Source organism: Serinus canaria, chromosome 19, assembly GCF_022539315.1.
Source record: "Serinus canaria isolate serCan28SL12 chromosome 19, serCan2020, whole genome shotgun sequence".
Lineage (NCBI taxonomy): Eukaryota > Metazoa > Chordata > Aves > Passeriformes > Fringillidae > Serinus > Serinus canaria.
Genome location: NC_066332.1, coordinates 9,828,244 through 9,850,920, shown reverse-complemented (window position 1 = coordinate 9,850,920; position 22,677 = coordinate 9,828,244). Strand labels below are relative to the sequence as shown.

General features: G+C 50.5%; 1 protein-coding gene across 2 annotated transcripts in view; it reads right to left on the bottom strand.

Annotated features, from left to right (window-relative positions):
- GALNT17 (polypeptide N-acetylgalactosaminyltransferase 17) overlaps positions 1-22,677 on the bottom strand; it is a 230,751-nt gene that overhangs the window by 172,152 nt on the left and 35,922 nt on the right. For both annotated transcript variants that reach the window (XM_030232442.2, XM_050981903.1), the window contains exon 2: positions 261-444. In XM_030232442.2, coding sequence (XP_030088302.2) covers positions 261-444 — 184 coding nt within the window. The remainder of the gene's footprint in view (positions 1-260; positions 445-22,677) is intronic.

The window sequence follows — 22,677 nt, the reverse complement described above, 5'->3', positions numbered from 1 at the left end:
GACACAGGTGAGTGGTGGCCTTGGCAGTGCTGGGGAATGGCTGGACTCAACAACCTTTGAGGGTTTTCCAACATCAGTGGTTCTGTGACTCCATGAGCTCATTCCAGCCCAGCCCCCCCATTTCTCATCACTGAGCAGGGCCCTGGGAACAACGAGGGAAGAGCCAGCAGCACCAAACCTGGCTGGGGAAGGCCCAGCACTCCTGGCTCTGGGGTGACACCTGAACACAAACATTCCCTGCTGGAGCCCCTGGCACTTACTTGGTGGGGCGATAATCCGGGATGGAACGGTCCAGGGAAATCTTCTCACTGAGGTAGGAGTTGTAGCCATACTTCTCGTGGGGTCCCTTGGCTTTCTCCTCCTCCTCAGGGGACAGGGTGGCTGGGAGGCCACCCTTGCCACGGCCACCATAGCCCTCAATGAGACCAAGGGACTTGGACAGACCTGGGGGAAAAACAAAAACAACACTGCTGGTAAAACCCATCTCTGGTGAAACCCAGCCCTGGTAAAAACCCATCACTGGTAAACCCATCTCTGGTGAAACCCATCATTGGTAAAACTCATCATTAGTAAAACCCATCATTGGTAAAACTCATCCCTGCTAAAACCCATTTTTGGTAAAACTCATCATTGGTAAACCCATCCCTGGTAAAACCATTTTTGGTAAAACCCACCCCGGTGAAACCCATCAATGTTATTTTCAACTCCCAAAGAGAAAAAAAATAACTCTAAAAATCATGTATGTTTTGGGTTCCTGGCTGTTTTGGGTTGTTTTTCTGCAGACATTCCATGTCCTCCTTCTTTGGCCCAATGCTGGAATAAACATGGCTCAAGTGTTGCAGCTCCTCATGGCTCAGGCACACTGCTCCTGCCAGCCCTGCCCCTGGCGTGCAGCTGATCACCTGTCCCATGATCTGTGCATTTACTGAGTTGGTGGGGAGGCTATTCAGGCCTCCTTCCCACTCTGAGAGAGGTAATTACATGGAAGGTTGGATGTCCCCAGGAGAAGGATAGGTTGAACACAGAGCAGGCATAAAACAGGACTGGTTAAGTGCCAGCTGAATGAATTTTTGCTCAGTGTGAACAGTGAACAGCATACAAATGGTAAGGATTTAAAAACAATTTCCCCTCAAACCTTTCTTATCTTTTAAAGTACAGTGTTCCCAGACTCTTATCGTGGGGAATTGTTTATTTATATCTGCATAGCTGAAGGAAATAGGCAAAGTTCAAAATGAGCTGCATATAAAGAGCTCCATGGATGATTTGGTGGTGGCTGTGGGAGGCCAAGTCCATGCTCATGTTATTATTTATTAGATAGAACACCTGGATTTTTATTATTTTTCATTAGCAGAGATTCACTCTCTTTTTGTCAGAAACACAAAAATAATAATGATGGATTTTGGTTTGCTTTTGTGTCTGTTTGGTTTCCTTATACTGAAAGATATATATATTCCCATTGTTTCAATGGCAGAGCCCTGACTGAGAACAGGACAGATTTTGTCACCTCTGAAGCTTTTGAAGGGACAATAACCTTGAGGTTTGTCCAGCTCCCAAACCTAGCACTGCCTTGCATGGTCCTGGACAAAACATTCCTGTCTGCCCACAGATTTAAGTATTTTTTTCCCTCAGAAAGTAGCATTGAGAGACAGGAAAAAATGAGAGGGGAATGTTAATCACAGTTGGAAGAATTATGATTATTACTACTATTATTATTATCATCATCATCATTGTTGTTATTATTATTAGTCGTAGTAGTAGTAGCAGTAGTATTCCTTCTGAGAAGGAAGCTCTCAACATCCTTCCCTGCTGTATCAGAGCCCCTCTGACCACAGTGGGCTGGACTGGATTTTATCTGAGGACAATAACAATGAATCAGCTGCCAGGAGCCCCAGGCTGTGATCACACATCCAGGATGCCTTTCCCAGCTCCAGGCTGAGCAGGAGCCAGGGGATCACTCAGGAGAGCCGGGATGGGTGGCACTTTGTGGCCTGCAGAAGCTCAGCAAATCACTCCATGAACTTCCCAGCCCTAAGCGGTTCCACTCCGGGAACGCTCAGCATTTCCCAGTTTGCTTTTAAAGCTAAATTTTGCTTTTCTTTATTTATCTGAACACATTTCTCCCTGCCCCAGTGCTTTTGCTTTCTGTGCTTTGAAGCCACACACCTGTGAGGAGGGACATGGGGACTTTCTGAGACTCCATGGATGGAGGACACTCAGCGGGATGTGGGAACCATGGACATCCTGGCTCTGTTAGAAGCAGGCTTTAAAATCACAAGCTCAGGCTATTGCCAACAGATCATAAACTCAGACAGCAAGGCAGTGCTTCCCCCAGAACTCCACACTGCAACCAGCAGGGAAGGATGATCCCTCCTAGGCCAATCCATCCCACAAGATCCCAGCCCATCTCCAGAGGTTCTTACCTCTGGCTCAGCTAAGGGAATTGTGCTCCCAGGCACAGCACCTCAGGGAAGGAACTAGAATTTGAGGTGAGGAACCTCCCACGGTGCTCAGAACACCACCAACCACGGAGGCCATGCCAGCCTGGGGGACGGATCCCAGCACTCCTGTCTCTCTGCTCACTCAGCTCATTTCTGCACATTCTGTCTTTCTACTGCTTTAAGTTGGTAGAAGCTGATAAACCAACATCATGTAACCAAAAAAAAACAATCAAATGGATCCATTTGTGTTGGGCAGGGCACACCATGAGCCCTCCATCCTGCCTTGCAGGAGAGCACCTCCAAGGAGAGTCATGGAGATGAACACTGCCAGGTGGGGTGTGCCAGGCAGGATCCCCTGTCTGTCCCTGAGCTGGTTCAGCATTTCCTCTCCAGCCCAGGCTGTTGGGAGGGTTCAGGAATGTCACTCTGGTGTGTGGCACTCCAAGAAAGAGTCAAGAATGTTTGTCAGGGACGACAATTCATGTCCAAACAGAAGAGGAAGGAATTTGTTTCCAGCTGGCTGGGAAGGTGCAGAGAGGCAGAGCTGAACACAGATGGGGACAGCACATCCTCATCCAGTCCATCCATTCATTGGCTTCTATTCACCACAATTTTGGGCACCTTTCTGGGAACTTGGATTGCCTTTGCTGTGACTTCAGGAGTTGCCCTAAGCCCAACCCATGTGGCTGCTCAGGATATTCTGGGATTCCATGAAACCTACTTGAATTGGCCTGGAAGGGCCAGAAGTGACACACAGAGGCAGCATGAGCAAAAAAGGGAAGGAGCATGGTGCCATCAGCTCATTTTCCCAAAGAAAAGGTTGAAAGCAAAGAGACAGGACTGTTCCCAAGTCACAGAGCAAATCCTTTATCCTTCTGGGCAGGCACAAAGCAGAAGTGCTGAACCTCTGCCAGAAAGTCTCTCCTGACGCCTGCTCCAGCCTACCTGTAGTGATAAACAGCACTAATTCCCACAAAAACCTTCATCTTTGGAGTGCATTCAGCCCCTAGGGAATTCTGCAAGCTCAGGAGATGGGAATGGCTGCATGGAGATGAGGTGTTGGTGCAGGTCAGAGCTCTGAGCAGCCACAAGCTTCACTCATCCCAAAGCCACACTCACTCAAAGCTAAAACAGGAAAATTTTTTTCAGAATCTCCTAAAAATTCTGAACTTTGGAACAAATGGAATATATTGCTGTTGTACTGCAGGAAGAGAAGGGAAAAGAAAAAGCAAGGCACCACGTGGAGCTGCCAAGATCTGAGCCCCTCCTGCTGGAACAGCCAGACAGGGGATCCCTGGGGACTGGCAGGAGTTGGTTTTCTTCAAGATGATATAAAAATTTAATCTCTACAGCAAAATTATTCCTAGACTGAGCACAGTTAGAGTAAATATATTAGTCTCTTCTTAAGCTGAGTGTATTTCAGGAGGAAGCAGGAGTTTTCTAGGACAGAGAAAACCTTTAGTGAAATACATTCTAATGTGATTTGCAGCCTTCATTTCCAAAGGCTCCCCAGGAGCTGGAGGGGGGGAAAAGCTTTTTGCTCCATGTCAGCCTGGATGAAGGAAAACATTAACCCTCCCATACAACCCTCAGCTGAGGAAACTTGTGATGGGGGGGTTGGGGAGGAAGGAAGAGCCCTGAAATGAAAAGACATTTCTGAGAAATGGGTGCTGAGGGAAAACAACATCAACTTTGCAGGGCCTGAAGGGGTCCCAGAGGGCTGGAGAGGGACTGGGGACAAGGGATGGAGGGACAGGACACAGGGAATGGCTCCCACTGCCAGAGGGCAGGGATGGATTGGGAAGGAATTGTTCTCTGGGAGGATTTACAAGGCCCTGGCACAGGGTGCCCAGAGCAGCTGGGGTTGCCCCTGGATCCCTGGCAGTGCCCAAGGCCAGGCTGGACGGGGCTTGGAGCAGCCTGGGATGGTGGGAGGTGTCCCTGCCATGGCAGGGGTGGGATGAGGGTGGGATGAGTGAAGATGATGATGAGTGGGATGAGGGTGGGATGACATTCAAAGTCCCTTCCAACCCAAACCATTCTGGAATTCTAATACAGGAAAGCTTTCTGGAAAAACAAATGTTTAGCTGCATCTTTCCATATCTGTATCTTGTGCAGCACGAGGTATAGAACACACCCAGCTCGGGGTGGAAGCCACATCCCAGCAGGGAAGAGGAGCCTGAAGGCCCCTTCTCCAGAAGGAATAAGGAACATTGAAATGGTACTGGAAGACACAGGAACCATAAAGCAAAGTTAAAGCAGATGTCTCTGCAAAGCACAGCTCTCACTCAGTGAAGCACAGTGGATTTTTCAGCCCCAAGAGCTCTCACAGGGATGTTTGTTCCTGGCCTACATCAGCCAGAGAGCTGAGGCCAACAGGGAATCTCTGCCCTGGGGAAGAGCCAGACTGAGGAGGGAAATGGCCCAAGGGCATTGGCCAGTGTGACCTGCAGGGGACTCAGAGAGAGGGGACCCCCAGAGAGGCTCTCAGGGCAGTGTGTGAGGAGCCAGAACTGCTGCCAGGGGCAGAGTGTCCCAGGGAATGCTGGAGATTATGGGGACTGCTGAAGCCTTTAGTGCTGTCCTGCTGATCACTGCAGACACAGGCTGTGAAAGGGAGGCTCATTAACAATCAGAGGATTGGCAGAACAGCCACGATTTTCCTTTGCAGCCCTGGTGGAACTTGGGGCATGGGATTTTCTCTCCTTGCAGCAGTTTTTACACAATTTTAGCCAGATCTGCTCAGAGCCTGTTGTTATTAGAGTAGATAACTCCCATTCCTCTGGCTGTAGGTTACACCTGTGGAACCCTGTGCTGCCACAGGGCTGTGGGAACTGTGCAGGGAATACAAACACAACTGTGAAGGGAATGGCAGTCAGATTCCTCTGCTGTCACTGCCTCCCCAAAGCATCCCCATACTCCTGCAGGGGAAACTAAAAGTAGCTGTAAAGGCATCAGAAAACGAGAGTTCGCTTTCTCCTAGGGAAAAAATAGATATATGTAAAGTTTAAAAATGAGCTTAAATACTAGAGCCCAGTGAAAAACCAGTATTCCCCTGAACCCTATACAATTCTATTCACTGTACATGCTATATCTCTTTTTACTGGGGCTCACCACCTATCAAAAATTTATCCCCCAGATCAGATGCTGCAGCTAAAGGGTCAGAGCTTCCCCTTCCACTGGACAGTCCTTTTCCAGGAGCTGGATTTTAGCATATCAGGACATCTCCCCCAGTGCAGGAATACACAGAGCTGCCTGGTGTCCTTCACCATGTAAATGAAGTTGGTTTACTGCAGAGATTACCATGAGCATGGTGGCTTTCAGAAATGGGGGGTCACAAAAACTCCCACTCTCTGCCTTCACGCTGAATGACAAATGGGAACTCAGAAAAAGCAGCAGATGAATGGGCCCAGGCTTGGCAGGCAGGGATTTTAGCAGATACAAACTGAAAATAGAGCATATTTCACCTGTACTCCAACATATTGCATCTCTGAAAAAGCTCCTGCCTATGAAAAATTATGTGAATAATTCTGGCTGAAATGAATTTGTCCAACAGAGCATTAAGATTTCACTTAAACAATTGTGACAGGTAGAGGTAAGGGAATTGAACACATTTTCTTGCAGCCCAGCCAGGCAAGGACCAAAACCAGGATGGGCACAGCTCATTTTTAAATATCTTTAATAATATAACCTTTTTAAAGCCAGGCTGGATGGGGATTGGAGCACCCTGCTCTGGTGGAAGGTGTCTCTGGCCATGGCACTGGGAGATGAGATGAGCTTTAAGGTCCCTTCCAACACAACCATTCTGGGATTCTCTGATTTAGGCTTGGATTAGATAGATCCTGAGATAGATTATGTAGAAGACTGTTGTAAGCCCAGCTGTGCTTACATCACTGTGGGAACAGACAATGTCCAGGTTCCTGCCCAGCTGCACTCCTGGGAAAGGATGGAGAAGGGAGCAGGCATTGCTCAGGTCTGCAGGCTCGTTTGACAGGTTTAAACACAAATCTACATTTACAGGTACAGACACACAGGGATTCAAAAATGAAGTTTTCTTATCAATGTAGAAATGGAAACAGAGGGAAATTACTTTCAGAGCCAGAGGGAGGATCAGCACCCAGAGCAAGGACAAGGCAGTCATCAGGACAATGTCAAAGCCTGTTTAGCCTATTACACCACCAGGTTCTGCTTCCAAATGATAATTCCCCAATCAAGATTTCCCCCTGGCACAAAACAACAGAAATCCTTCCCCAAGCCTGTTTAGTTCTGAGGAAAGATTTTTTGGTTCCAACACCTGGGACTGGTGAAAGAGCTTGGACATCACTCTGTCCTCCCTGAAAGTCCAAAAATAGTGGCATTTACCACTCTGCTCACATTGATAAAATAACTTGTTGAGAAAGGCAGAACTTGGCAGCAGAGCTGGTGCAGAACAGAAATCCTTGGGCTAAAGAAAGCTCTTTGCAGCTCAGCAGGGAGAGCAGGCACTGCTGCCACGGGAGTCTCAGGCACAGAGACCTTCTTCAGACACAGAAGACAAGCCTGAAGGTGATTCCTATCCCGGGGAAAACCTGGACACATGTGAAGCATTCCTGGCAGTTTAACAGTGAGAGGAATGCCCTTCCCTGTGGGTGCAGCCCCCCCTTCCCCAGGAGCTGTTCTGCTGCTGCACTGCCCCTCTCAAAGGGGAAACTCCACTCAGGGAGCCAGGCCCTTACAGCTTCCAGGGGTTTGTCCCAAAATGACCAGTTCCACCCCACTGCCCATCCTGCTGTGCACAGCCACAGCACCAGCAGCTGCCTGGGAATTCTGGATAACAGCTGGGATCCAGGAGCAGGAGGGGGTGAAGGGGATTTGCAGAAAAGGTAAATAAAAGAGTTTGTTGCAGCAATCTCACCTGCAAGTTATGACAGAAATACAGATTTATACCTCTGACTAACATAGGGGACTGTCACATTCTGGAAATATTGGAGAAAAGGGAGAAAAAAGTGGCAAAAGGAGTAGATCACAGTGTGTAACAAAAAGGAAAATCAAGATCAAAACCATCACTAAGCTCATTTAGTGAGAGAGCTGACCCAAGTTACATCACTTGAGATGTCAGAGAACTCCAGAGAACTGGCTCTAGAAAGCCCTGCCTAAGGGCTGCTTTCAAGGATTCAGTATTCCTGAGATTCAGGCACAAGCCTTTCCCCACCAACACACAGCAAGGTATTTGCATGAGCTGCTCAGAACAGTCCAGAGCAGCCTTCCCAGCAGCTGCTCCCTGGTCTGTTCCAGGGGCACAGATCTCCACAAAGCACCAGCATGCCCAGGCAGCAGTGAGAAAGCACAGGAGACCCTCAGAGAGGGGAGGTGGCTCTGTGGAGAGCACCCAGCATACTGATTTAGGTTGGAAGGGACTTTAAAGTTCATCCCATCCCACCCCTGCCATGGCAGGACACCTCCCACTGTCCCAGGCTGCTCCAGCGCCAGTGTCCAGCCTGGCCTTGGGCACTGCCAGGGATCCAGGGGCAGCCCCAGCTGCTCTGGGCACCCTGTGCCAGGACCTGCCCAGCACAGCCAGGTACCAGCGAGGAGACCCAAGCAGGGAGAGGACAGATGCCCAGCAGAGCAGAGAAGGACAGCAGCTTCATCCAAGGCACCACAACCAGATCTGCATGGCTGAAACACCCCGGGGTGAGGCACTGCCATCAGCAGCTGGGCTCAGGTTAATTCGAGGACCTTCATTCCTACCACCATCACTCTGTAGGCAAAATGCTGACAGGCTCCTCCATCCAGGCCTGTTGGCATCTCCCCCTCCTGTCCTAGGCTGGTGGTGTGTGTTCTGTCACCCTCTGTCAGAGTGGGCAGTTCTCTGCTGTTCCTGGGGCAGGTTTCTTTATCTCTCCCACAGCCCATCCTCCCTCCAGGAGATCTCTGCTGTCCATGGCCACTGAGTGTCCCTGCAGGGCTGATCAAATTCCACCATCCCATGGGGAGATGCTCTGCCCAGGGAAGGAGCCAAGCATTCCTACCTGGATCCAATCTGCCCTGGGAACAGCCCAGCAGCCTTTGCCCACTGCATTCCCAGAGCAGCAGCTTTCTGCTGCCCTGCATTCCCAGAGGGAGAGCAGGCCCATCTCCAGCAGCCCTGGAGCTGCAGAGGAAAACTCCCCCCTTGTGCAGGATCCCTGCTCCAGCAGAGCCACAGCTGGCACTGCAGGAGGGCTGAGCCCCCCTGGGATGGGACTGTGCCACCACCCTGAGCCCCCCTGGGATGGGACTGTGCCACCACCCTGAGCCCCCCTGGGATGGGACTGTGCCACCACCCTGAGCCCCCCTGGGATGGGACTGTGCCACCACCCTGAGCCCCCCTGGGATGGGACTGTGCCACCACCCTGAGCCCCCCTGGGACGGGACTGTGCCACCACCCTGAGCCCCCCTGGGATGGGACTGTGCCACCACCCTGAGCCCCCCTGGGATGGGACTGTGCCACCACCCTGAGCCCCCCTGGGATGGGACTGTGCCACCACCCTGACACACAGGGGTCAGGGACTGCTCTCACTCTGGCAGTGGGGTTTTTTTGTTGGTGGTGTTTTTCTTAAATTTTATTTTGTTAGCACTATTGCATTTGTATTTTTAATTTTCCCAGTAAAGAACTGTTATTCCTACTTCGATATCTTTGCCTAAGATCCCCTTAATTTCAAAAATATAATAATTCAGAGGGAGGGTGTTTACATTTTCCATTTCAAGGAATATTCCTGCCTTCCTTAGCAGACACCTGGCTGTTCAAACCCAGACAGCTCCTCAGACACCAGGCCCCTGCCAGGGGAGCTGCTCAGCCCAGCCACGAGCCTGGAGTCCCCTGCTGGGGCTGCAGGACCAGAGGGACTCTGAGCATGTGGCTGCTGCTGCTCTGTGAGAGCAGGATGGACGAGCTCTCCTCACCCTGACAGCAGCCTGGGGAAAAACCACTCTGAGAGCTTTGCCCAGCCATCCATCTGCTGGGAGGGAACACACTGTGAGCTAAAGCCTGATGGAGTGTCCAAGAGGAGTCTGTGTTAGCAGCTACCAAGGCCATCCAGCATTACCCACAGCAGGACCTGACACTACAGGTGCAGTAACCCAGAGATCAATGCAGGGCCTGTCACTGTTCCAAAGACAGACAAGGTCCCTGCTCCATGCAGCTGAGGGGGTATTGATCACACACCCAACTGCAAGCTCTGCACTTGGGGGATTTTGCTGAAGCCCCCAAACTGTTCCCAAAGATGTGCCTGGCTCGCTGCCTGTGGGACAGGTTGGGACACAGGAACTCCAGGGAGCAAGGCCAAGGGCAAAAGCAACCTTGCATATTTACACTGCTCAGCCAAGGCCCATTTGGGTGATGAATTAAGCAATTACCTGCAGCTTCATTCTTAGGAGGCAGGCTGCAATTCAAGCAAGAGAGAACTTATCTTGCTCTCCTCTCTGAGCTGCCAGGACATCACTCTGGCAGGACACCCTCCTACGGGCCAGGCTGCTCAGGGAGCGTGGCAGGAGCAGCTCCTTGCCCAGGAAAATCACAGATATCCCATTACTGGGACTCTTGAAGGGCAGGCTGGCTGGGGCTTTGAGTGACCATTGGAACAAGATCTTCACGTGTCCTTTTCAACCCAAACCATTTTGCTGTGGAGGATGGAAGAGTCTGGAAACATCTTCAGTAAGGCGTTTTAAGGAATTCCCAAACTCCTCCATCCTCAGCAGCTAAACATCAGCCCTCACATTTGCGCTCAGACAGTGATTTCTGAGACCAAACTGCAAACTGCTCATCCCCAGGCAGTCACACCCACCAGCAACTCCAGGCTCAGGCAAACCTTTTGTTGAGCTTTTATTGCTGCTTTTATCCTCCAGTGCAAAATTTCAGTTCTCTGGGTAACACAGTTCATTCCCACCTCCACCACAACCCCTTTGCTTCCAGGCAGAGCTGCTGCTTGGGCTCAGAAATGTCAAACTTCAGTGCCAGCCCAAAACCACACAGCCAAAGGTGGGAAAACAAGGATTTCTTAAATCTGTCTTGTCCCAGAGAAGCTGTGCCTGGAGCTGCACCTGCAGTGTGATGGGACTACCCCAGGGAGAGGAGCAGAGCCACAGGAACAAGTATGGAAACAGGAAAAGAACAGAACCCACAAAAACATAAGCAAACAGTTTTTGAACCCCATTCAAAGGTTATAAATAATATTTAGCATTTTTATTTTCACAAGGAATCTGTTATTTCCAGACCGTGTCTCTATAGCAAGCTGTTAGTGTTTGTGGCTTCCTCTAGTGCACGCTCCTGTTTTCCTTCTGAAAACATTTCCTCCCTGTATAGATTGGCCTGTTGAAAAGGGAAAAAATTGCTGCCATTTGGCAAGATAAGAAATGAAGAAATACCACAGTGTAGGTGCAGATATCATCAATACAAAACTGGCTGCTCATGTTTTGGGCTGAGTTTTGTGGGTTTGTGGGAGGTGACACAATTGTGTGAGCCCTGTGCACAGGGCACCTCCTCACAGAGCCCTGGGGGACGCACAAACTGCAGAGGTCACCAGAACACCTCCCAGGCTATAAAACCTGACAGAGGCCTCCCTGTTTGCCCCTCCTGAAGTCTGGGGAAGGGAGGAACTCACGGGTGGTGTTTGTGACCCAAGTTTCAAACAGAGTTCCAGGTCACTGGGACAGGCTGGCACCTGTGGACAAAAAGGGTCCGTGGGACTGTGCCCTGAGCAGCACCACAGTGCCCTCAGAACACTTCCAGGGTTCTCCAAAGGGGCCCTTTGATCCAAATAATCCCTCCCTGGGCTACCTCCAATGTGCTCAATCTGTAAAGACTAACAGATTAGAGAAGGGATGACATTGCCCAAAACTGGCTTTCCCAAAAAAAGGATGTCATTATGATGTGAACATGGCTGCAGAGAGAGAAATTCTGAGTTTACAAGTGCATCTTTAGCAAGTATTACAAGCCACATCCAAGCTAACTGCATTTTACTGAGCTGTGAACTCACTAATTACTTTTTAAGGTGAAGAAAGTCCATTTGGCAGGGGTTTGCTCGGTGCATTTAACTTCTGTGCTCAGACACTGTCCTCCCTCAGTGCCCAAGCCCATTTACTGCAGGTTTTAGGGTGTGCTCTAAATGCTTTCAGACACACAGGGCACCCCAGAGAGTGCTTGTGCTCTTCAAACTCCTTCCATCTGTTTGTGCTCTGCCAATGGGCCGTAGGGGTGACACAGCCAAAGCCAGAAATAAAGGAGCTAATTTGGTCATCAGAGAGAAATATTCTCCACTGCAATGCCTTTATTCCTGCACACAGCTGCATCCTCCTGACAAACACAGCAGCCACGGATCCAGGGTGCTTTATGTAATGGATGTAGTGTTGGAATGAGCACAGGAGCACCACAGACACCTCCTGGACAAAAACCTGGGATTGTCCCAGTGTGACTCAGTCTCTGTGTGGGAGAGGAAGAGCTCTGTGTGCATCCAAGGACTCTGCTACCAACCCCAGCTCGCTGAAACCCCTCAAGGGCTCAAGGAAAGCATGAGCTGAACTTCTTTGCCTCAAGGAGTGAGCCTGGAGCTCACTCTGCACCAAGCATGCACATCTGTGCCTGCTTACACTGCTCAGTGTTGGGAACAGTTCTGAAGAGGCCCCAGATCTGTGACTGCTTAACTCTGTGTTTCTATAGAGAGCTGCTGATGATAGGCACTAAGTGCTTTAAAAACATAATTAACGCTCAAAGCACTCCTGAGAGGCAGCTAAATATAGGAGTGGGAGTTTCAGCTACCTGGAGTTGGACTGTCCTTGATCCTTTTGTAGAACACTTGGTACAGCAGGGTACACAGTACAATAGGGTCTCAGTCCCATTGTGCTTGGGGCTCCCAGAGAACTCGGGAGAAAACACACCTCACTCCTTATCGAGATGTCAAACATAGAAAATAACTTATCCAAGGTGACTTAGCTGAGGATTAGTGTTTACAGACAGAACCTGATTTCTCAGAAAATTAGAGAAAGGAAATTAGAGAACCTGCCATGCCAGGGGGGTTTCCTCCAGAGGCCCCTCCCTCTGGAGTGGCCACACCAAGTGACAGGTGACACCTGAACACTGACCACTGTGCTTTGACCACCTCGTTCTGAGAGCCAAGCCCTGGCTCAGTGGCTGATCTGGAAGGACCAGGTAAACCCAGAGAGCCTCAGCCACTACAGCACTTCACAGGATCCCATTTTTAGCCAAAGAGGAGTGTCTGGAGCCATTTCTGGAGAGCAAGGTGTTCAATGAGAAGAAGCCCCAGAGGTGGATCACTCACACCCAGGTGTGTGGTGTCCCCATGGGCCTCCCTCAGCCTCCTGCTCTGTGAAAGAGATCCCCAGATGTCCTGGGGAGTGCCACCACTGTCAGGACAGTCACACTTGCCACTGCATTTTTCCCTTGGGGACCAGAAAGCAAAGGGGACTCACAAAGTTTGCCTTTGACAAACCTCAGGTCTGGAGGAGTGCCCTGTGTTTGCCCCCCAGCAAACACCCACAACTTCCCAGGCCAGCACAATCCTCATCTCCACTCTCCTTCCCACCCTCCCAGCCCTCCAACACACACTTCCTCCTTCTGTTCCATCCTGCCTCCATCTGACCTCCATCCCTCTGAGCTCCGGTCTCTTCCACACCACATCCCCTCAACACTTCAGTCCTTGCTGCCCTCAGTCCCCTCCTGTCCCCAGCACTGCCCATCCTCTGACCTGCCCTGGGGCAGCCAAGATCAGGGACAAGACTCCTCCCAGATTGCCATGAATACTAATTAATTCCCCCCTAAAAACTGTGCTAATGAGTAACCCTGCAGCTCCCCAGCTCACAGGCAGTGACTGCTCTTTTTGTGTTGATACTTACAGTTAAAAAACCCCTGAATGCCTTCCCATTGCTTCCCTAGACAGGAAGGGAGAACCCCAAATTGTAAAGGCCATATTTTAATTAATTCCCAAACTGATAATCTTCAACACTTTGGGCAGTATCTTGTAACAGCTCGAAGTGAGTTACATCCTCCCCTCCCTCTTCCACCTCCCTGAGGAACACAACTAACACCCACCTGCCAAAGCTGGCCCTCCTCACCCTCCAGCAAACTGAAGGAGTTAAGAGGGGAACAAAAAGTGTTGTTGTACAATACCCAGGGTCAGCAACCTCATTGAGCAGCTCCCTGCCTTTGCAGGTCAGGTTCAGCAGGAATCTGCAGCCTTGGTGGACATTGAGCTGCCAAACCCTCCCTGCTCACCAGTCCATGGAGCTGCTGTGGAAAAGATGGCCTAAGAGGAGGAGGGTCATGCTTGAAATCCCCAGGATGAGAACAAGTCCAAGCAGAGAATGAAAATCTGACCTCACTGGGAGCTTGGGAACCACACCAGGAGCTGAGGACCCAAACTGGGGCCACCTTCCTCCATGGGGACAGGGTCACACTCTACTCTCCCCTGACTCCCTCGAGGCCTGAAGGGGATCATTCCTTTCCCCCCGACTCTTTCCCAAGGACATCTTCCCAGGATCTGCCACTTTTTTTCTTCCCTCTTGCCATGGCCAAGCCTTCCACACCCCCCAGATCGCAGAGACTGCATTGACCTTGGAGAAATTGTTCACTTCTGAGCAGAACAGCTCCTGCTTCAGATGGTGGTAAAGAGAGAAACCATAGGCATTACACCCACTTCTCCATGTTTAGGGATAAGGATATCCCATCTTTGACAACACCTGAGAGCAACCTGGATCTGTAATTCAAAGAGAATTACAAGTGTTGAGTAGGAAGTGAGGAAAGGCAATTTTTGTGCTTAAATCTTGAGTTTCCAAGACACACTTTAACCATGGAATGTGACTGCAGGATTGCACTTGCACTTCAGTGCTGCTTTTCCAGTGTCAAGCTTCCCATCACACCAGAAATCCACATCCTGCTTCCCCTTTCCCACAGTCACTGCTATGATAACCCTGTGCTAACAGCCCTCCTGCATCTCCACAGCTAAGTGGCTTCCAGCCCATCCCCATCCCCAAATCCTGCTCTGTGCACCAGCCAGCCTTTCCTTTTCCTTCCTTTTCCTTCCTTATCCTTCCTTTTCTTTCCTTTTCCTTCCCTCCCCTTCTCCTACACTTTCTGTACCACTGTTAGAGATAAGCAATGCCATGGCTGACTCTCACAATTAAGGGCAAATATTATGTATATGTTAAGAGAAGTTTTATAGATTTATAGCTGTGTTTTACCCCCTTGTGCTGTTATCAAGGGTGCCCTGGGGGTGGGACATTTGGGAGGGTCACTCGTTCCTATGGCAGCACCTGAGCTCCAGTCAAGGTGTCAGGCAGTGATCTCCAGCCCTGGGCAGGGAAGGAGGAGTCCATGGACAGAACTTTGGGAGGGCTAAAGGGTTAAAAGGCAGAACATCCATGGTGTGGGTGAGCACATGGTGATAGCATCCTTTGCTCCCAGTGCTGTATCACTTTCTCTATTCAGTCTTCTGTTACATTTTTGATAAGGTTTTAATACACATTCTGAATTTTTCTGAAAGTGAGCAGCATTTCTCACAGCACAATCCACCCCTCCTGCCTCAGCCATCTCACCCCTACACCTTCTCAGGGTCATCAGGAACATCCTCCAGTGCTCCCCCCCTGCTCGAGTGCCTTTCCTCTCAGAGAGGGAATATTGGTGTTTCTGGCTTTTACAGCATCTAATGGCAGCATTCATCCCCCTTCTCCTCAAAACTGACCCTTCTCACTTCAGCCTTCCTGGGTAACAAACCCCTTTAGTTCTACATATCCATGGTTAAGTGGAATGCCAGGATGCTCTGGATTTATATTTATTCATCTGGATACACTTGTCCTCAGTTTTCAAAGGATTGATGGAAACATCACCATCAGACACCCAGAATCCAAACTACCAAGCTGAACATGCTCAGGGGCTGGTACTGATTTGGCATCAACCACAACTCAGGCTTGAAACAAAAACTGCAGGACTGTGAAATCTGAAATTTGGGAGTTTCTAAGTCTGTGAGAGGCTTCCCTAAGGAAAGGCAGGAAGAACCATGACCCTGATGCACTGCTGTGCTCTGCAGGAACTTCAAAGTGAGCTGTCAGTTTAGCTCAATTTAGTTAATTTGCATGAGTAAAAAAGTGAGTTCTGAGCCTCAGAACCCACACTGGGGGCCCTGGGTGCACAGAGACAGCACCTGAAGGCACTGCAGCCTTGGCAATTACTGTCCACACCTTCTTCAGGGATTAAAACAAGAACTGAACTCCTGAACCCGAGGTGCTAAGATGGCTTTGGAGCAGTCTGACCTCCTGGGAGTCCTTCCCCTCACTTCAGTGAGCCCTAAGACAGATCCCTTTTATCTAAAATGGACCAGTTTGCTGCAGGTCAGGGCTTTTGGAGGGGAGCATTTACTGAATCTCATTTCTGACCCAGGAAAATTTTTCTCTGTGGCACACCACCCCCATTACCCACCTGTGTCCACCATCACTTCCCTAATTTTGGTACCAGGCAGATAAGGAGCAGTTGGAACTGGGTTTTTTCCTTTGTTTTTGCAGGGGGAAGGACAGGGCGAATAGAAAACACAAAAATACAACACAAAAGTAATAAATGGATTTGTGCTGCTCAAGGTTTCAGCTCCAAACTGGGGCTGGCAGGAGTTTGTGGTACTAGAAATTATCTTGCTAAAATAACAACAACATAACATCCTTTCTAAAGGTCAGCTTCTCAGGAGGATACATTTAGTAGGACAGCATCACATCCTCTAGGCCAAATAATTTGTCATATTTTCAATACATGCTTGGAAGGGATGTGCTGCTCATTTCAACTAGACCAGCCTCAAAGATCAATTGTTTTCAGACCAAGGCTTGTGAAATGGCCCATGTGCTACACCCCAAACCCCCAAAACCCCCACCCCATTTGCCAGCACAGGCAGAGATCCTGCCAGCCCAAGGAGAGGCCTGGAGGGGAGTGGACACTGGAAAATACTCTGCATAAATTAAGGCTAAATGTACATTTTTGGTGGTGCTTTGATGTCCCAGCACGGCTGTTCTTCTGTAACCCAGAGCAGAGATAAAAACCTCAGGATGAGAATATCTGACAGAAAAAAGAACAATATATGTTTACTAATTTTTCAAAAGGTCCCAGGGCAAATTCCCCGATTTTGCACAGATTAATTAGAGTAATTAGTTAAGTCATTAACTGCAAGGTCTGTGAAGCACCGTGTTATTTTATTGTTCATTTGTACTCAATGAGATCTTGATACATGACTGAGTTTCCTAAACGCCACCTAGGTACAAATAACTAATGACAACAGCAATAAATGAATATATTTAAGGTGACTGCAGGGCTCTGGGACAAGACTCAGTTAATCAGCACAGCTTTATCTCCCTCAGGAGGGAGGTGAACCTGGCCTGAGGGCTCTGTGTGCTCATGCCAAAGCAAAGGAGCCCCACAAACTCCCCTGTGTCTGAGACTGGGATTATTGCATGACTGAGACTGCAGGGACTGAACACAATTTTTCCAAATCTGCTTTTATCTTTTGCAATGTCAAAACTCTGAACTGCAGCCAATGCTGGCTGCTGCTCTGCTGACTTATTTTTAAACACTTGCCAGCGTGTTATGAAATGAACATCCCTCCCCTCCCTCCCTCCCTCCCTCCCTCCCCAGGCTGGGGAGAAGAGCTGCTCCTCCTCCAGGAGCAAATCCCATCTGCTGCCTGCTCCTGGGACACAGCATGGGGAGAAGGCCGGAGCCTGGTGGATCCAACTGCACGAGGCACTCAGGGCTGCTGGGGATCAGTCAAACGCTGGACTTGATCCTGGAGCCTTTTCCAACTGGGATAATTCTGTGAATCACCAGCAGGACACTCAGGAGCACCTGAGGGCACCATGTGCCCATTTCTTGGTATCACTGTCTGAGAGCTCATGGCACCTCCTTGTGTGAGCTGACTGGACTTTGTGCTGTAATAAAACTTCTTATTCTCCACCTTATGGCCTGGGTTGTAAAATATGGTTAGGGGGTATGTGTGCTCTATCCCCATCTGTCAGAGCTGGGCAGTTCTCTGCTGTTCCTGGGGCAGGTTTCTTTATCTCTCCCACAGCCCATCCTCCCTCCAGGAGATTTCTGCTGTCCATGGCCACTGAGTGTCCCTGCAGGGCTGATCAAATTCCACCATCCCATGGGGAGATGCTCTGCCCAGGGGAGGAGCCAAGCATTCCTACCTGGATCCAATCTGCCCTGGGAACAGCCCAGCAGCCTTTGCCCCCTGCATTCCCAGAGCAGCAGCTTTCTGCTGCCCTGCATTCCCAGAGGGAGAGCAGGCCCATCTCCAGCAGCCCTGGAGCTGCAGAGGAAAACTCCCCCCTTGTGCAGGATCCCTGCTCCAGCAGAGCCACAGCTGGCACTGCAGGAGGGCTGAGCCCCCTGGGATGGGACTGTGCCATCACCCTGAGCCCCCCTGGGATGGGACTGTGCCACCACCCTGAGCCCCCCTGGGATGGGACTGTGCCACCACCCTGAGCCCCCCTGGGATGGGACTGTGCCACCACCCTGAGCCACCCTGGGATGGGACTGTGCCACCCCTGACCCCTGGAGCTCCACCCTGGCCTGGATGGGACTGTGCCACCACCCTGAGCCCCCTGGGATGGGACTGTGCCATCACCCTGAGCCCCCCTGGGATGGGACTGTGCCCCACCTGAGCCACCTGGGATGGGACTGTGCCACCACCCTGAGCCCCCTGGGATGGGACTGTGCCACCACCCTGAGCCCCCCTGGGATGGGACTGTGCCACCACCCTGAGCCCCCCTGGGATGGGACTGTGCCACCACCTGAGCCCCCTGGATGGGACTGTGCCCCACCCTGAGCCATCCTGGGATGGGACTGTGCCACCACCCTGAGCCCCCTGGGATGGGACTGTGCCACCACCCTGAGCCCCCCTGGGATGGGACTGTGCCACCACCCTGAGCCCCCCGGGGATGGGACTGTGCCACCACCCTGAGCCCCCCGGGGATGGGACTGTGCCACCACCCTGAGCCCCCCTGGGATGGGACTGTGCCACCACCCTGAGCCCTCCTGGGATGGGACTGTGCCACCACCCTGAGCCCCCTGGGATGGGACTGTGCCACCACCCTGAGCCCCCTGGGATGGGACTGTGCCACCACCCTGACACACAGGGTCAGCTCCTGCTCTCACTCTGGCAGTGGTTAGTTTTTTGTTTGTACTATTGCATTTGTATTTTTGATTTTCCCAGTAAAGAACTGATATTCCTACTCCCACATGTTTGCCTGAGAGCCCCTTAATTTCAAAATTACAACAATTCAGAGGGAGGTTTACATTCTCCATTTCAGGGGAAGCTCCTACTTTCCTTAGCAGACACCTGGCTGTTCCAACCAAGACACCTTAATGGCTACAGCCCCCAGCGCTGCCATCAACCTCTTACCTTAGAGAGGCAATGAAACCCCAAACCCTGGGCTGTGTGTGGGCTGTGCCAGCCCCTCAGCACCACTGTGTTCATACTGCACAGGAATGTCTGTCCACAGAGCAGCAGCAGAAATGCTTCCCATATGGACCCTGAAATAAATACAGGGCCATTGTGGCCCTCATCCCATAATTCCCCATATGTTACTTTCTGCAGACAATTACAGGCATGTAACTTGCTCTTTATGTTAAAAAAAAAAACAACACCAAAACCCTGCTGTGCATATTTCTGGCATTTCTTCAGCTTGGCTTTGACTTCTGGATTAGGCCATGCATTAGTCACATGAAATAATAAACAGCTGAAAATCATTACACGAGGCCTAATCCTATCTTAAGGCTAAGTCTATATCCTAGATTTAGTAATCAGATACTAATCAGTCCTATTTCCTGCTATTAGTAACAGGAAAAAAATGTGATTCTGGAAAAAGTTTTTAGGGAATCACAATTAATGGACAGGAAAAAAAAAAAATCAGTAACTTTTCTTCTCAGGTTTGTTCCCCCTCTCAGAGTAATGTGGCCACCGCTGCCCTGCCTAAAATAAGCACGTCATGTTTTCATTCACATGATTCTCTATTCTGTGAAATTTAAACAAAATCCATGTGTTGGCAGCAGCTACCAAATACCTCATGGCCCAAACCACATACCCAACCAGCAGCTCCATAAAGCCAGCTTTTCCCTCCTTCCAGCACGCCTCTCTCCAGGCCATCTGCTCTGCACAGCCCCTCTGGAGTAACAACTCATGGCTGCAGCGTCCTGTCACCAGAGGAAGGAGGGAAATCAATCCCCAAGGAGGCTGTGCCCAGGCTTAGGTGCAGAAGCTGACATTTGGGTGCAGCCAGCTGAGCTGGAAGAGCCCAGAGCTCTTTGGGAGCACATGGATTAAACTTCTCAAAGTTCTGAGCTCAGCATGACCCAGCACGCAGGGCTGGCTGAGGAGGAATCAGGTGGGCCCTTCCTTTCCATCAGCTGGATGATACCTCTGGATGGATAACTCTGAATCCCACCCTGCAGCCTGGGATCCTTCCTTTCCTTGGGCTGAGGTTATTATTAATCCCCAGTTGTTTAAGCTAGAGGAGAAATTCCCCCCCTGCACCATCACCAAAAGTAGAGGTGTGTGATCCACGACCCTTTACGAGTCCTTTGTGAGTGTCACACATGCTACAGAAATATGGAGAAATTGCCTAAATCTCTTTTAGATTGGACACTTGCTAAGAGTGCTTAGGCCTGAAAAACCAGGGAGAATTCCCCCCGTCAGAAGCCACAGCTTTGGGAAGCTGTGCATGTGGGAGTGCAGCCCCTCATGGAAACACTCTGGTCACACAAGTGTCACTCCCAGTGTCCCCAAGCAGAGCAGTAGAAGAGAAAACCAAAGATGACATCAGTCACACCCCAAAAGCCCCCCCTAAGAGCGCATAGTCAGTCCTCTCCCTGCTGGGAAGGAGCCAGGAGTACCCCCAGGAACAGCACAGGCTCAGGGGAATGGTCAGGTTGGACTGGATGGTCCTTGTGGGTCCCTTCCAGCTCAGGATATTCCAGGATTCTGTGAGCACTGAAGGCAGCCACATGGAGCAGAAACAAAGACAAATGGAGGAAGCACAAATTTCTTGCTTCTTTCTGAGCACTTGACTTGGGCTTGGGGATAAAACATTTACAGGTGTGAAGGCAGTGCACAGCAAAGGCAAGAACAGAGCTGTTAATTCCTCTCTGTATTAAGTTTGGATTCTGCACCTTTGCTGGAAAAGCAGCAGGCAGGCACAGAGAACAGCCAGGGTGGAGGCTGAGAGGACTCTCCAAGCAGAGGGAGAACATATGCCTTCCACAGCTCACTGGCAATTTTCCCACTTTAAGGTTATCCAGCAATAAATTTGGGGCACATCTCTGGGTTTTGTCTTTTGAGGCACGAACACTTCAGGCCTTACAATGCAAGCATAAATAAAATGTAAGTAAATGGCAAAGGAGAAACAGACCTGCTGTAAAACACACAGAGCATGATACTTCGAGGGAATCTGAAGGAAAGTTAGTGATTTCATAGAATGAGTTTCCCCCTGGAAGTCCTGCTTGTTTTCTACATCTGTGCAACCCTTTTACAAACCCAGCCCTCCAACAGATCCAGCCAGGGCAATGCTATCACAAGCACTAAATAAAAGCCCAATAATATTAGAGCAGAGCCTTTCACAGGCAGCAAGACATGATTAAGATAAGAAAGGTGAAGAATGGCCAGAGAGTGGGGGAAGCAGCAGCCACAGGGATGTTTGCTGGAGGGGATCCAGCAGGATCACACAGCCCAGCTATCTCCCATGTCATCACCCCATCAGATTGCTGGAGCACATCACAGCCTGTCACACACCCCCAGCACAGCCCCCACGTCTCTCCAGCAGCACATGTGTCATCCTAGGAGCTCTTCACTCATCTCTGCTCCTTCTTATGCCTGTGCATGATGCTCACACGTGCCACAGCAACCTGCAGACACTTAAGTCCTCCAAGCAACAGATTTTCCTTCCCACTGAGGCAGCACAAATGAGTCTGTTACATTGACTGGAGCTCAGTGCAAGCAGCAAAGAGCCTGGCTGCATGTAAAGCACAGAGCCAGAGCCAGCTGGGGCTGAGGGGCTCTCTCTCCCTGACCATCTCTGCATGTTTCCAGCTCTGATAAAGACATTAGAAAGGTTTTCCATCCTTGGGCCAAATGAGAGATCTGCTTTAGGCATATCCCACACTACTCACATATGGAGTGAGAATTTCCAGGCAAGCACCTGCAGCCAGGTGTTTAAGGGTATTTAGACTCCAATGTCCACCAATTTCACTGTAAGTTCAGTCATATTGAACTTAAATCACAAGTGCTCCAGAGTTCAGTCAGTGTTAGGAAAACGCTCTCAGGCACAGCCTGGGATTCTTGGGGTGCCTGTGCAGGGCCAGGAGCTGGACTTGGATGATCCTTGTGAGTCCCATCCAACTCAGGAGATTCTCTGATTCTATAATTAAAAAGAGAAGTGATCTATGAGAATCTCTTGCCGGAGGTCACAGGAGACAAGTGGAAAGAGGCAGAACACCAATTTGTCCCATAGCAAATTTAATTGGTGACACTCTTTCCTCCTGGTAGATCTGGGAACCTGGGGCCTGAAAGGAGATGTTTCAGACACATCTGTGTCCCATTGCCAGGGGATTCCCCCTGCACCTGGCCCCCAAAGCTTTGGATGCCTTTCCCATCCTAGTTTGGCTTGGGAGGGACTGCAGAACCCATCCCATTCCACCCCCTGCCATGGCAGGGACACTTTCCACTATCCCAGGATGCTCCAATCCTTGTACAACCTGGCATTAAACACTAAAATATATTTAATATGAGCTGTGCCCATCCTGCCCAGCCTGTTTTGGTCCTTGCCTGGCTGGGCCATTTTCCTGTACCAAGTCACAGAACCCCAGGCTGGGCCAGGCTGGAAGGGAGCCCCGAGGGTCCCTGGTGCCACCTCCCTGCTCAGGCAGGGCCATCCCAGAGCACAGGGCACAGCATTGTGTGCACAGGGCTCTGCAGTATCCCTGCTGAGGGAGACTCCAGCCCCTCCCTGGGCAGCCTGTTCAGGGCTGGGCACTGCCCAGGGCAGGAGTTGTGCCTCCTGGGCAGGGGCAGTTCTGGGCTCAGTCCCTGCCCAGGGACAGAGCCTGGGCCCTGCTCTGCCCCTCCCTGCACACAGGGACACCCATGGACAGACAGGGACAGACAGGGACACTCAGGGCTGAGGGCCCCTCTTAGCTGAGGCTGCTCTCTCAGGCTTTTCTCATTAGAGAGATGCC